Genomic DNA, 15,929 nt, shown 5'->3' with positions numbered 1-15,929 from the left:
ACCAAGGCTTGGGGTCTCCTGTATGTGCATTGGAGATAACCGCTGGAGCTCAACCAGCTCAAAATGTAGCAAAATGGCCTCAGAGTCTAGAATTTGGTGTTATTGTATTTCTTTAGTGAAACGGGGGTAATCGGGCTGCTGGATTCACCCACAATCACAGTCATTCCACTTCACAGTGTATCCTGTGAAGCACTTTAGAACATCCGCCTTACATGAAAGCTGCGTTTCTGTAAAGCGCTCTGAGATGCTGTCCGGCGTGGAGGGCGCTATATAAATCCAAGTTGTTGTTGTTGCCATTCCAGCAAAGATTATGTTATGGTTATAGATCTGACGTACAGATGTGTAATTGCTATCTATGCTTTAACGTGTTTATTTAGGAATACGTTTTGCCTATTCAAGTCTTTGAATACAGTTTGATAAAATGTGCTGCAGGACTCTGACTAGAAACATTAATGTATAATATACATAATGAAAACGTGTTAACATATATATTGTTAGATCACAGAGCCCGAGGTTTTATATCCTGGTCTTAGCCTCATTTTATTGATGTGTATGGTTAGTTGCATTGTAGGGTTATTTACCTTATACAACACTCACTACCCACCGCTTTCGCTCAACTGGCTCAGGTCTTCTGCATGTCCCTCGTCCCCTCCACTCCACCTCCGTTGGCCGTGGTTTCAGCCACTGTGTCCCAAATCTCTGGAACTCCCAGCCTCAATCCCTCTGACTTGCCTCCTCTTTGCCCATCTTCAAATCACACCTGATGACTTTCCTCTTTGACCTTGTCTTCAGCCATTTCCCCTCTCTTTCCAGCTCACTGTTCAAACCACACCACTGTCGAGCGCTCTGAGATTCTGATAACAGCACTTTTATTCAGTGCCTTGGGATGTCCTACCGATGTGAAGGCGCTATACAAATGTAATTTCTTGTTGCTGTTGTTGTTGAAAGGCGCTATATAAATGTAACCTTATTGTTGTAATGGACATGTTTTCTGCTTAAGTGTTTAATTATATTGAAGATATAAAAGTAAATAAAACTAAAACAAGGTTTGTTTCTGTGCTGGAGTGTTCTATGTAATTCTGTCAAATTTCTTACTGCTAAAGATACAAACCCCTGTCGTCTGTTCAGTGTGCGATATCATCAATAATAGTGAAAACTGTTAACCCGCAACCTGAAGCCCTAACAGGACTAGGCTAGTCCTAGCTGGACAAGCAGTGGGGAAGTTTGCCAGATAGTGCTCTCAATGGGAATCTATGTATTTTTATCTGGTTAAACTCCAGTAATTACCGCAGAAAACGCTCCCCAAACCTTGGCTCTTGACAACTTGCACCTCATATTTTCTGGAATTAGGTAATAAGCCGGACACGTCCCTTGGGAAGAGAGTGTGCATCCCATTCCAGACACAGGGAAATCTCCATGTGTAAGTGACATGTATGGATGGAACACTTGGTGTGGTTTGGATAATCTTAACATGGTGATGGATATAAGCATGTGTCAGACATGCTGATAGTGGGGTGGTGGGGGCCTGTCAGNTTTTTTTATAAAGGATTATTACCCCTGGAAAGCGATCCGCCAATCGACTAACAACCGGGTTCCTACTTACTGCTGGGTAAAGAAAGGCATGCGGAATAAGTAAAGAAACATGCTAGGATGGGTTGAACGGCCGATTTATTTTCTTTAGAAACATAGAAATTTAAAGCAGAGAAGAAAGCTATTCAGCCCATCGTGCCTGTGCCAGCTCTTTTAAAGAGCAATACTTTCAGTCCCATTTACCTGCCCTTTCTCCACACTGTGTACATTTCTGTATTCTATTTAACCTTTGCTATAAGACGATCTAATCAGTGCAAGAATAGGTTCCTGGGAAATAATGACCACAACATCTCATATGCAATTGACATCAAAGGATTTGTTTTATTAAAAAACACTTTTATGTGTATTTTCCCCAAATTGAGTTTATTTTGTGAATTTTTTTTGAAATTATGAAAATTATTTTTAAAAAAATTGAAATAATTGCTCCATCCATTCAGTCACCCTTCCATTCAAAGTTATTGAAAATCACCAACGTATAGAAAACAAAACACCTATTAATAATAATCGTAATTACAGTAATAATTCTTGCATTTGATATAGCATGTCAAAAGGAAATCCCAAAGTGCTTCACAGAATAAAATATAAAGTGGAGTGACTGTGTGTTTTGTGGGCGAACACAGCAGCCAATTGCACTTAGCAATGTCTCACAAACAGTCGTGGATTGAGTGACCAAAATATTACTTTTTTTATTAAGAGTGCTTTATGTTGACAATTAATTGCAACGTATCTAAAATAATCAGTTCTCCATCACTGCATCTCCTGCTGTAGCTGAGAATAATGGTCAATATTTCTCTGGGCCAGATGGACTTCCCTTGTATAAATAAATTCATGTGGTTCTCCTCTCCCCAGCTCACCAAAAGTAAGAAGATCAAGTTTTTTATTAGGATTTCAAACAGAACCATTGAAAACAGATTCAAATGAGGTTAGGCTCATCTGGGTGGAACAGGCTTGATGGGCTGAATGGCCTCCTACTGCTCCTGTGTTGTAACGTGCTACTAGAGATCCGATTTAACTATATTCTCATGCTCAGAATTGCACAAAACCATAAACATTGACAGTCTCTTAGTGCTATTGTCACAATGCAGATTAGAAAACACGGGGCAGTGAAAGCAAACCCACTTAGCTCCACTTCAACCTTCTAGGATGTCAATGGAGAGAGAACTTCACAAGTGGATTGACATTTATTTAGTTTGAAGCCATAGAGAGAGGTGGATATACAGCCCACTTGATCTCATCCTTCCAGAATACCTGCACATCACAGCATGTGGCTGTTTCCTGAATGAGTCCAGATGATCTTCTCTTGTTAGGTCAGGGTGTCAAGCGATATGGAGCAGAGGCAGGTAAGTAGAGTTGGGGTACAGATCAGCCATGATCTAATAGAATGGTGGAACAGGCTTGAGGGGCTGAATGGTCCAATAATAATAATAATCCTTGCATTTGATGTAGCGCTTTTCACGTCTTCTAGACTTCTCAAAGTGCTTCACAGAATAGACTGTAAAGTGAATTTGTGGGCAAAACGCGGCAGCCAATTGCGCACAGCAGTGTCCCACAAGCAGTCGTGGATTGAGTAACCAAATTGTTATTGGTTTTTTTCTTGAGGGATTATTATAAGGCATGTAGAGTAAGGAGACTTGCTGAAGGTTTCACCCTGCCAGGAATCGAACCTAGATCTCTCGCTTGCAAGGCTAGTGCTCTAACCACTGAGCTACAGAACTCCACTTTTCTACTCCTGTCACTGTGTTCCACATGAAGAGGGGATACAAGAAGGCAACAGAGGAGTTTGATAGAATGATAGAATCTTACAGCACAGAAGGAGGCCATTCAGCCCATCGTGCCTGTGCCATCTCTTTGAAAGAGCAATCCAACTAGTCCCACTCTCTTGCTCTTACCCCATAGCCCTGCAAGTTTTTTTCCTTTTCAAGTATATTTCCAATTCCCTTTTGAAACCTACAATCGAATCTGCTTCCACCACCCTGTCAGGCAGTTTCTCCCTTCTGGGTTTGAAATGACATTACAGATCTCCATGCTGGAAGCCCTGAACTGCAGAACTAATAGTTTCACACGTAATGTAAATGAAGACAAACCACTCTCCAAAAATGACGCTAAGGATCTCGGGACACAATAAGACCTTGTGAGTGTAGCACTCTGCTCACGTAGTTCCAGTTCACGGAGGCTGAAAAGACTTATAGATGTTCCTGCCAGTTCTTCTCTTAGAAGGTTTCTCTCTGTGTCCGAGGGCTGAGATTTTTTTAAGTCTGTATGTAGACTGTAGGGTCAGCGGTATTTTCTCTGTTGAGTGCGGGATTGGTTGTGAGTCAGGTGGGTCTTCACTGAGCCTGTCCTTTTGGGTTTCTGCTGGCTGGTTTTCAGAGACTTCAAACCCATCATGTTGCAATACTGATTACACTGGTGGAGAGCTTTGAACTGCTCAATGAAGGAGATGTAACAGTTCCCTTTAAATCCTTTGTACCTAGAAATAAATAATAATGATAAGAAGACTACTAAGAATAATCCTTAAATTTTGATAGTTGTATCACATTGTTGAGACATCTCAAAGCTCTTCATAGAATAAATTGCAAAGTGAATTGATTATGTATTTTGTGGGCAAAATGTGGCAGCCAATTGCGCACAGCAGTGTCCCACAAACAGGCGTGGATTGAGTGTTTTTTTAAAGGGTTTATTAACCATGGAAAGTGATCCGCCAATTGATTAACAACCAGGTTCCTACTTATTGCTCGGTAAACAGAGATGTGTGGAGTAAGGAAGCTTACGTGCACTAACCATTACACGATGGGACTCCACAACCACTGGTTAGAATAGTAACCTGAAATGTGATGCCTTTCATTAAACTTTATGGCCCAGCATCTCCTTATCTCTGTGGTCCCTTCTCCTATCCCACTCCTCTGCTCGCATATCTTGCTTAGGCTAATCTGCTGTGTGCCCCGCTCCCATGCTCACCATCTGTGGTCAAACTTCCAACAATATACCGCTATCCTCTGAAAACCCCTCCATCTACTTCTCCATCTTGCCCTCCCCTGCCCCCATCTGTCATTAAATCACAGCTAAAAACCTACCTCTTGGTCTATCACCTCCCCCTTTACTCTCCTTTGCTGAGCGCTGACCCTGTCATTATTAAGTGCTCTGTGACATTATCCGAGGTGAAGGTGGTGGTAGGAGGCCTATACAAGAGCCAAAAATCCATTGAGATTTTTCAGTACAAAAAAAGGCCATTCAGCCCATCACATCTGATTGTTTTGAGACAAGAACCCAGGCTGTTCCATTGACCTGCCTCTTCCCCAACTAATGGTAATGACAATTTGGATTTTGATCTGGTGCTTTATCACGCCGAAACATCTCAAAGTGTTTCTCAAGCCATAAGTTACGTTGTGAAATTTTCTCTTTGACCGAGCCTTCAGCTCCCCTCTCGACTCTCTTCCCCCTTCTCGCTCCCTCCCATCCCTCCCCTCACCCTGACCATTTCCCCCCTCCTCGCTCCCTCCCCTCCCCTCACCCTGACCATTTCCCCCCTGCTCGGGTCATGACCCAACTGTGCAGCGCCTTGGGACGTCCTCCTGACGTGAAAGGCGCTTTATAAATGGAATCTTCTTGTTGTTGTTGTTGTTGTTGAATCAATTGGAGGTGACGTAAACTGCAGGGATGTGGGGGAAGGTCAGGTAAATGGGACTAAAAGGATTGCTCTTTAAAAGAGGCAGCACACATGGATAGGCCAAATGGCTTTCTGCTCGCTGTTTATTTCTGTGTTTGTAAGTTAAGGCCCCAAATTCTCCGAATTGATTGATCATTCACCTCCTCACTGTTTTTTGGACTTTGCTCTGCACAAATTGTCTGCTGATTTTGCCTGAAAAAAATAAGACCACTACACCTGATAGCAATTACACATGAAGTGCTTTGAGATGTTCTGATGTTTTGGGTGTTGTAATAATGCAAGCATTACACAAAGAATCTCTTTGTTTCATGTCCGTTTGATTCTGTTGGTGCAGTACATGTTGACTGCTGTCACACTTTGCAAAATGATTTAGTTTGATCTTCATCACAATAATAATCCTTCCATTTGATATGCTGCCTTATCACATCAACAAAATGTTTCGCACGATTTTTACTGAGAAGTGTAGTGACTGTCATGTCCTAGCCTCTACCAACCTGCCCGCTCCCTCCGCTCACCGGGCTCCGTCCTGCTTCGTGTCCCCCGCCTCGCCCACACCACCATTGACGGGCGGGTCTTCAGCCACTCTGCCCCCGTCTTGCAGTCCCTCCGCCTCGCCCCCCCCCCCTCCCTTGCCTCCTTCAAGATCCTTCTCTTCGACCATGCCTTCGGTCACCCTCCTTCCCCTCCTGCTCTCCACCCTCCCCAATCCTGACGCCCAGCTCAAGTCTGACACTGATTGTCCAGCACCTGGATATCGGTTAAGCTATAGTTTATGTTCCAATGAGCACTATTCTTTCCCCTCCCCACACACACCCCAGGTGCAAAACTTAGAACTTAATTTGCTTTTATTTTTTAAAATGGAAGCATATTATATCAGTTGAGCGACAAAAGGAGCTGCCGCAGCAAGGTATGTGTCTGAGCTTCTCCACTTACCCTTTGCTACACGTTGCAATCCCAATGTCGGTTAACTTCATCCCCACACCTGCAGAGGAACAATCACAGAAGGTGGTTCATTTGATGAACATGTCACAATAGATTACAAGCAATAATAATATTTAGATGTCTCAAAGAGCTCCACAGAATATACTGTCAAGTGGATTAACTTAAAGTGATATGTTGTAAAGTGGATTATTGTAAATAAAGTCAGCCATAAAATAACAGGATAGTAACCTGCACGTAAATTGCATACAATGACAATCACATAGGAGGAATGTCTCAAAACATTTCACAACAAAGACAACTGGGATGTTGGAGAAGGAGGAAAAATTTAAAGGTATTGACCAAAGGCGCCGTCAAAAATACACGCTTCTAAAATGGCTTTGGTGAGCTAGGTGTCCGACTGGTGCGGAAACCCATCACCGTGCTTAAGAGTATCCAACCCAGACTGAGAGTTTCACACATGAAAATTCCTCTGTATCTGAAAGGGAATGTACACTCTCTCCCCAGAGGGACACACACTGCTTACTAAATTTTGGTGAGCATTAGGCCCCAGAGTTTAACCAGCTAACACCGCATAGCTTGTCATTGAGAGCTGTCCAGCTAGGATCACCCGACCTGTTAAGGCTTTGGAGCTTGCAGGCTTGATAGGAGTTGAGTGGGAAGAGTCCCTGTTCCTCGAAATCCTGCCAATAGGCCATGCTGGGCTGGTCTGTCGTCAGCAGTGCCCTGGACTACTGCCGACCTGCCTGGCTCAGGACCTGACTAATTAGACCGGGGAGTGAACCGATTTCGACAATCTGGTGCTAAGCAAGTCACTTTGAAACCTTCAGCAACAAGGAGAACCTGCTTAACTCCCCCTTCCCCCTAGGAGGATGGTAATAATAATAATCCTTGCATTTGATATAGCGGCTTATCGCATTGTTGAGATGTCTCAAAGTGCTTCGCAGCATATATTGTTAATTAGATTGACTACATATTTTGTGAGCAAAACAGGTAGACAGACAGACCTTGCATATCAGTCACAAGGAGGTTTCCATCAGTCCTCTGATACACCCAGTGCTGGAAGGTGCAGCATTTCTGACCGGCCTCAGACACCTTTCTGCCCACGTTCAGCTCCCTGCCGTCCCTCACCGAATACTTCACAAAGTCCCCGATCAGCTCCTCCTCCACCGTGGCATAGGGAATGATGTTGGCCGTCCGGTGGATCAGATAGATGGGAATGACCCTGAGGAAGGAATGCCAGCCGGCAGATTAGGAACAGCAGATGCTCGGGGATTAAGGAGGGGTGGCTTGCTGCCTTTAGTGGTCTATCAGTAAGGGCTTTGGTCTTGATATAGCTCTGGCATGTCTGCAAGTTGCTTCACCTCGGAGCATCTCGGAGCGCTTAACAGTGGTGGAGTCTGACACCGAGCTGGGGGGGAAGGGAGGAGGTGACCGTAAGCACAGTCGAAGAGGAAAGTCTTCAATCGTGATCTAAAAGAGGGAAAAGTGGGGGCAAATCGGAGGGATTGGGGGAAAGAATTCTAAAACTTCAAGTTGTAGTGGCTAAAAGCACGGCCGGTGATGGTACGGTGAAGAGGTCGAGGCACAAGAATGTGCTGTAAAGTACAGCGACTGTATTTTTGTGGGTGAACGCAGCAGCCAGTTAGCACACAGCGGTGAAGTGAACGGTCGATTGTATTTTGGGGCAGAATGATGGCCAGGTCTCTTCTCTTTTCAAATAGTTCCATGGGATCTTTACCATCCACCTGAACAGACACAGACAGGACCTCAGTTTAACGGCTCATCCAAAGTACAGCATCTCTGACCATTCTGCGCGCTCCCCCCAGCACTGCATTGGCGTGCCAGCCTAGACTAAGTGAGCTCAAAGCCCCAACGTGTGGCTTGAACCCACGACCTGCTGACCCAGAGGTGAGAATGCTACCAACTGAGCCAGGCAAACTGAGTTTCCTGCAAGGAAAATCTGGTCATTTGAGCTGATCAGCACCAGAGAAGATGGCCAAAAATCTGTCAAATTGTCACAGAGAAACTCAATCTTCAAAGGAAGTATCACACAGCGCTTAACTAATTAAACAATTTATCGCTTAACTGCTTAACAGTTTTTACTCACTCAGGACCATCTCCAAAGTTATCTAGTAACATCCCCTCTGCTGCAAATCCACAGGCGTATTCCCGAGCAGTGTTCTGCACTTGGCACTCCTGGCAATGAAAGACGGCGATCACAGTAACTAATAATCATAATAAATAATCTTTGCATTTGATATAGTGCCTGATCATGTCGGTAAGATGTCTCAAAGCGCTTCACAGAATATACTATAAAGTGGATTGACTGAATTTTTTGGGGGGGGCCGAAAGTGGCAGCGAATTGCACACAACAATGTCCCCAAAACAGGCGTGAATTGAGTGAACCTGTTTTATTGGGGAGGGATTATTACCCCTGAAAAGCGATCTCCCAATGAACTAACAACCGGGTTCCTACTTATTGCTAGGTAAATAGGCGTGTGGAGTAAGGAAACTTGCCTAAGGTTTCACCCTGCCCGCGAATCGAACCCAGGTCCTCTTGCTTGAGAGTCGAGCGCGCTAACCATTGGACTACTCCACAGTAAACTACCGTTGTTTCCTGCTGAACACAGCGAATGTTTATATGCTTAGCAAAAGTCGCTCAAACAGCTATGAATTAAAAGATCAGCTCTTGCCCTGGAGAATTGTTGGCCAGGACACGGGGAAAAGCTGCCTCCTCTTTTCAATTGCGCCACAACATTGTTAAAAGGCAACAACAAAAATTCACATTTATACAACGCCTTTCCTGTTGGCAAGACTTTTCAAAGAGCTTAACACAGCTGATGGGAGCCTGGTGGGCGGGGAGCTGAGAAGGAAAGGGGAAGAGTTAGAGGTGCCTAAAACAAGGTTGTAGAGTTCGGTCTTAAGGCAGGGATTGGTGGTGGAGAGTAAGGGGGTGAGGTGAAGGGTCTCTGGGATAGCATCAGAGATTAAACCTGAAACCTGAAAACTCAACCATAGTTGCAGGAAGGCGGTTTCACACAGCACTTAACTCATTAAATAACTTATCACTTATCCTTTTTCAAAACTAATTTCTCACTCAATGCTCGCCCCGTGTTAATTGATCAAAGTCAATTTCCTGGAACATCCATTCAACCAACAAGTAATTATAATCCTTGTATTTGATGTAGTGCCTTATTGTGTTGTCGAGCCATCTCAAAGCGCTGGACAGGATTTTAGCAGCGATATGTATTAACTGTGTGTCTTTACAATGATTCCAAAGGTTAATCCCCAATAATGGGTTAATGCCAAGGAGCTTCCCATTTTCTGTTAACAAGTTTTACCTGTACTGCTAACTTATAGTTCAGCTCGATGAGATCGTTGTTTGATTTGGTCCCGTATGCAATGGTGTTGTGAATTTTTAACACACAGCTGTGCCCGGAATCAAACAGAGGTAAAAGGCCACAGATAACTGTAGTCCGAAATGCCTTGCGGTGCAAACCTTCACCAAAATGGACTTCGTCTGTCGCAATCCTACCCCACATCTGGCCACCAAAGTTACATTGGGTTGTGAGCTCCTTTTCAACTGTGAGTTGCAGCAGCTCAATCTCCTCCCCGCCTGGAAAGAATGACAAAAGGAGGAATGCTACCATGAATTCCGTGCCCTCCACCCCTCTGTATGGCTACAACAGCAACTTGCATTTCTATAAGGACCTCTGTGGCACCGAGTCTCTATTTTCTGCTCGCAGGATTCATGCAAGTACAATGCCGGTAACCACACTGTGATTACACTTAATAATAATAATAATAAAATCTGGCTCCGGCCTCCAATTCAGCCCTCGTCCAATCCGTTCCACCATCGGTGGCCGTACCTTCAGCCACTATGCCCCAAAACTCTGGAACACTCTCCCTCAATCCCTCCTCCTTGCCCCCTCCCTCCCCACTTTCAATCCCACCTAAAGACTTTCCTTTTTGATCGTGCTTCCAGTCTCCTCCCACCCCCCTCTCCCCGTGGCTCGGGGGCGGACTCCGCCACTGCCAAGGGCTCCGGGATGCTAGTCTGTATAAATTGAGTTTAAGTCTTTAATGAAAACTTTTACCTTTCTGCACTTCCTGCTGAGGCTGCAGTGCTTTTCTGAGCTCCTGGTAATCGTTGTGTTGAGTAGCCTCCTCACCGGCCTTCTGACAAATCCTTTTAGTTGCCGTGATGTCTTCAGTGAAATTTTCTTTCTCTGCTGAGGAACACGTCTCCGACAGGACTGTCCCCTGTCTGACGGGGGACAAACATAAGCGCTTCACAGCTTCCTTCTTGGGATGATCATCTACCTTCACAACGAGGCTGACCGGCTCGGGGGCAGCACCTGAGATCTCACTAGGTGGCTTCAGCAGATGAACCTTCTTCCTGGCTCCCAACATCAGCTCTTTGGTAGTCGCGGCTGCTAAAGTTGTCATGCAGTGGAATGGTACAAAGGCAACGTTCCCCTGGGCTAAAGATTTTGATGGCAGAGGGGAGGCCGAACCAACGGCACTCCTTTGTTCATCTTGCACTGAGACTTTAGATACTGTCTGAGCATGTGGGAGCTCGATGATGTCCTTATCTCTTTCGTATTCCCATGAATCATTCTCCGGATTCAGTTGAGCAGGAAATTTGGGGATTTTGTTGCTGGGTGGCTTCAGTGACTGACAAACCATTTTCTTACATTCAATATCCTTACTTATTGCCTTCAAGTCCGGTGGAAAACAATACAAGCCAGCTGGAGCACTGGACTTGTTGAGATTCCCTTTTGGGAACCCCTTATCAATTTCCATCTGGATCTCTGGTTCTATAGTATCAGAGTTAGTGACTGAGTGTACAACTGAGTGGGCGACTGTGTCAGATTCTGGCCTCTTGAGAGCGTTGGGCAGGTCATGATTTTTACCTTCGTTGGTTTCTGCGTTTTCTCCGGTGACGGACACAGGTTTGGTTCCCCTGCAGCTCTTCCCTGGTTCTGTTTTTAGCTGTAATCGCCCAGCCTCTTGATCTGCATTCAATGCAGAATCGCCTCGGTTTTGCAGTATTTGGGAACTATTGTCCACACCTGAGGCAGCTGACCTCAACTTTAAGCTCTTGAGCCGTTCACTTACTGGTGGAGGGCCCAGTCTTAGACCAGCAGAGACATTCGTAGACTCCTCTGTCCCACCTTCACTTTGATCTGATGCGTGGCCATCTTCTGTGGAAAGGGAGACACTGGGCAGACATTCCGAGACCCTGGTGAGTTGTCCGACTTCTCCCTGAAACAAGGCAGACTGGTCTACACGTGGTGAAGACTCTTCCGAGCGTTGACTATTCACGGCTGCAGTAAGCTCACTAGCCCCAAGGATCTCTGTAGAGGAGACCGAGCCAACAATACTCCCCTGTCCATCTTGCACTGAGACTTTAGATACTTTTGGAGCACCTGGGAGCTCATTGCCATCCTTATCTCTTTCATGCTCCTGTGAGTCGTTCTTCATATTCAGCCGAGCAGGAAGCTTGGGGGTCTTGTTACTGGGCAGCTTCTGTGTCTGGCATACCATTTTCTTACATTCAGCTTCCTTGTTTTGCCTTGAAGTCCTCGCCTTGAAGCCCAGTGGAAAGCAGCGCAAAGCATCTGGAGCCCCAGACTTGTTAAGAACCCCTGTTGGGAACTCCTTGCCAAGTTCCATCTGCATCTCTGGTTCTATGGTATTGGCGTTTGTGACCATGTGCACAACCTGGTGGGCGACTGTGTCAGATTCTGGACTCTTAAGAGCGTTGAACAGGTCATGATTTTTGTCTTCATTGATTTTGTTGTTTTCTCTGGTGACGGATGCAGGTACATTTCCCCTGCAGGTCTTCTTTGGTTCTGTTTTTGGCCGTAATCGGCCAGCTACATAGCCTGCATTCATAGCAGAAGGTTCAACTGAGACTGTCTTGCAACCACCACGGCATCCTAATGTTTGGGAACTGTTGCCTACCCCCAAGGCAGCTAACCTCGACTTTAAGTTCTTGAGCCGTTCACTTCCTGGTGGAGTGCCTGGTCTTAGACTAGTGGAGACATTAACAGACTCCTCTGTCTCACCGAGGCTTTGATCCAATGTGTGGTTGTCTCCTGCGGAAATTACGCAACTGGGCGGACTTCCCAAGTCCTTGGTGAGTTGACTGGCTTCTCCCTGAAGCAAGGCAGACTTATCTACACGTGGTGAAGACTCTTCCGGGCATTTAGAATTCATAGTTGCAGTTAGCTCAGTAGCCCCCAGGATCTCTGTGATACATGGTACAAAGGCAACACTCCCCTTGGCTAAAGGCTTTGAAGGCATAGAGGAGACTGAGCCAACAACCCTCCTCTGCCTATCTTTCAATGAGAATTTAGATACTTTCTGAGCACATGGGAGCTCAACATGGTCCTTATCTCTTTCACACCCCGTAAGTCGTAAGGCATTCTCTGCATTCAGTTGAGCATAAAATTTTGGGGTCTTGTTGTCAGACTGCTTCAGTGTCTGGCAAACCGTTTTCTTGTGTTCAGTATCTGTGGTCGTCGTCTTGAAGGCCTGTGTAAAATAGGGCATTGAAGCCGGAGGACTGGACTTGTTGATATCCCTTTCTGGGATCTGCTTACCAAGTTCTATCTGTATCTCTGGTTCTATGGTATTGGTGTTTGTGACTGAGTGTACAACCGGGTGGGCGACTGGGTCAGATTCTAGGCTCTTGAGAGCATTGGGCAGGTCATAATTTTCATTGGTTTGGGTTTTTTCTCCGGTAACGGACACAGTTTTGTTTCCCCTGCAGCTCTTCCCTGGTTCTGTTTTTGGCCATAATCGCCCAGCCACTTGACCTGCATTCAATACAGAATGTTCTCCTGCCACCATCTTGCAAACGCCTCGGTGTCCCAACCTTTGGGAACTATTGTCCACCCCCAAGGCAGCTGACCTCACCATTAAGCTATGGAGCCGTTCGCTTATTGGTGGAACGTCCAATCTTAGACCAACGGAGACATTAGCAGACTCTTCTGTCTCACCTTGGCTTTGAACTGATGTGTGATCATCCTCTGCAGAAAGGGTGACACTGATTCCCGAGTCCTTGGTGAGTTGATCGGCTTCCCCCTGAAATAAGTCAGACTGGTATACAAGTGGTGACGACGCTTCCGCGTTCTTACAATTCACAGCTGTGGTAAGCTCAGTAGCCCTAAGGATCTCTGTGATACATGGTACAAAGGCAATGCTCCCCTTGGCAAAAGGCTTTGATAGCATAGAGGAGACTGAGCCATCAACCCCACTCTGCCCTTCTTGCACTGAGACTTTAGATACTTTCTGATTAGCCAGTAACTCAATGCTGTCCTTATTTCTTTGTGTGTCGTTCTCCACATTCAGCTGAGCAGAAAATTTGGGGGTCTTGTTGTTGGGTGGCTTTGGTGTCTTGCAAACCGTTTCCTTACGTTCAGCATCCGTGTTCGTCACCTTGCTGTCTGATGGAAGATAGTCCAAGATATCTGGTGCACTTGACTTGTTGAGATTCACTACTGGGAACCCTTTGCCAAGTTTCATATGGATCTCTGGTTCTATGGTATCAGTATTTGTCACTGAGTGTACAATCTGGTGGGTGAATGTATCAGATTTTGGGCTCTTTAGATCTGTGGACAGGTCATGATTTTTGCCTTTATTAGTTTCTGTGCTTTCTCTGGTGGTGGACGCAGGTTTGTTTCCCCTGCAGCTCTTCCCTGGTTTTGTTTTTGGCTGTAACTTCCCAGCTACTTGACCTGCATTCAACGCAGAATGTTCTCCTGCTACCGTCTTGCAATTGCTTCGGGTTTGCAGTGTTTGGGAACTGTTGTTCACACCTGAGACAGCTGACCTCACCATTAAGCTCTTGAGCCGTTCACTTACTGGTGGAGCACCCAGTCTTACATTAGCAGACTCCTCTGTCCCACCTTGGCTTTGATCTGATGTGTCTTCATCCTCTGCGGAAAGGGCGACAATGGTTCCCGAACCCTTAGTGAGTTGGCCGGCTTCTCCTTGAAATAAGGCAGATGCATGATCTACACATGGTGAAGATTTTTCCGAGCACTTAGAATTCATGGTTGCAGTAAGCTCAGTAGCCCCAAGGATCTCTGTGACACATGGTGCAAAGGCAATATGCCCCTTGGCTAAAGGCTTTGATGGTATAGAGGAGACCGTGCCAACAGCCTTTCTCTGCCCATCTTGCACTGAGATTTTCGACACTTTCTGAGCACACAGGAGCTCAGTGTAGTCCTTATTTCTTTGTGAGACATTCGCCACGTTCAGCTGAGCAGGAAATATGGAGGTCTTGTTGCTGGATGGATTCATTGTCTGGCAAACCATTTGCTTACGTTCAGCATCCGTGTTTTGCCTTGAAGTCCTGGCCTTGAATTCTGGTGGAAAACAGCTCAAGGCAGCTGGAGCACTGGACTTATTGAGATCCCCTCTTGGGAACCCTTTGCCAAGTTCCACCTGCATCTCTGGTTCTATGGTATCAGCCTTTGTGACTGAGTTTACAATCGGGTGGGGGATTGTGTCAGGTTCTGGGCTCCTGAGAATATTGGGCAGGTCATGATTTTTGCCTTCAGTGGTTTCTGTGTTTTCTCCAGTGACGGATATAGATTTGTTTCCACTGCAGCTCTTCCCTGGTTCTGTTTTTGCCCGTAATCGCCCAGCCACTTGACCCGCATTCAATGCAGAATGTTCTCCTGACCCTGTCCAAATGCCTCGGTATCCCAATGTTTGGGAACTGTTGTTCACATCCAAAGCAGCTGACCTCACAATTAAACTCTTGAGCCGTTCGCTTACTGGAGGAGCGCCCAGTCTTAGACTAGCGGAGACATTCGCAGACTCCTCTGTCCCACCTTGGCTTTGAACTGATGTGTTAGCACTCTCTGCAGATAGGGTAACAGTGGTTCCCAAGTCCTTCTTGAGTTGACTGGCTTCACCCCGAAACAAAGCAGACTGGTCTACACATGTTGAAGACTTTTCCGAGAACCTAGAATTCATGGTTGCAGTAAGCTCAGTAGCCCCAAGGTTCTCTGAGATACATGGTACAAATGCAAGGCTCTCCTTGGCTAAAGGCTTTGATGGCGTAGAGGAGACCGAGCCAACAATGCTCCTCTGTCTATCTTTCACTAAGACTTTAGATACTTTCTGAGCATGTGGGAGCTCGATGCCATCCTTATCTCTTTGACAGTCGTTGTCCTTATTCCTCCGGCCAGAAAGTTTGAGCTTGTTGGGCGGCTTTTGTGTATCGCAGATCGCTTCCTTACGTTCAGCGTTTGCCTTTGTCATCTTGCTGTCTGATGGAAAACAATGAAAGACAACTGGTGTACTTGACTTGTTCAGATCCCCTCCTGGGAACCCTTTGCCAAGTTCCATCTGGATCTCTGGTTCTATGGTATCAGAGTTTGTGACTGAGTGTACAATCAGATGGGCGACCGTTTCAGATTCTGGGCTCTTGAGAGCTGTGGGTAGGTCATGATTTTTGCCTTTATTGGTTTCTGTGTTTTCTCCAGTGATGGACGCAGGTTTGTTTCCACTGCAGCTTTTCCCTGGCTCTGTTTTTGGCTGTAACTGCCCAGCCACTTGGCCTGCATCCAACGCAGAATGTTCAACTGATCCTGACTTGCAATCACCTTGGCTTCCCAACGTTTGGAAACTGATGTTCACACTTGAGGCAGCTGATCTCACCATTAAGCTCTTGAGCTGTTCATTTAGTTGTGGAGCGCCCAGTCTT

At 45.8% G+C, this 15,929-nt stretch overlaps 1 protein-coding gene across 1 annotated transcript; it reads right to left on the bottom strand.

The window, feature by feature from the left end:
- Window positions 1–3,517: 3,517 nt before the first annotated feature.
- Window positions 3,518–10,635, bottom strand: alpk2 (alpha-kinase 2). Its single transcript, XM_042335927.1, has 6 exons — window positions 10,297–10,635; window positions 9,541–9,815; window positions 8,307–8,395; window positions 7,204–7,421; window positions 6,191–6,239; window positions 3,518–4,060 (listed from the first exon to the last, which is right to left on the bottom strand). The coding sequence occupies exons 1-6, from the start codon at window positions 10,610–10,612 to the stop codon at window positions 3,865–3,867; spliced, it is 1,143 nt and encodes a 380-aa protein (XP_042191861.1). The 5' UTR covers window positions 10,613–10,635; the 3' UTR covers window positions 3,518–3,864.
- Window positions 10,636–15,929: the final 5,294 nt, after the last annotated feature.

This window comes from Callorhinchus milii, unplaced genomic scaffold (genome assembly GCF_018977255.1).
Source record: "Callorhinchus milii isolate IMCB2004 unplaced genomic scaffold, IMCB_Cmil_1.0 Scaffold1, whole genome shotgun sequence".
Taxonomy (NCBI): Eukaryota; Metazoa; Chordata; class Chondrichthyes; order Chimaeriformes; family Callorhinchidae; genus Callorhinchus; species Callorhinchus milii.
The sequence above is the reverse complement of the archived record's forward strand: the minus strand, read 5'-3'. Positions and strand labels throughout refer to the sequence as shown.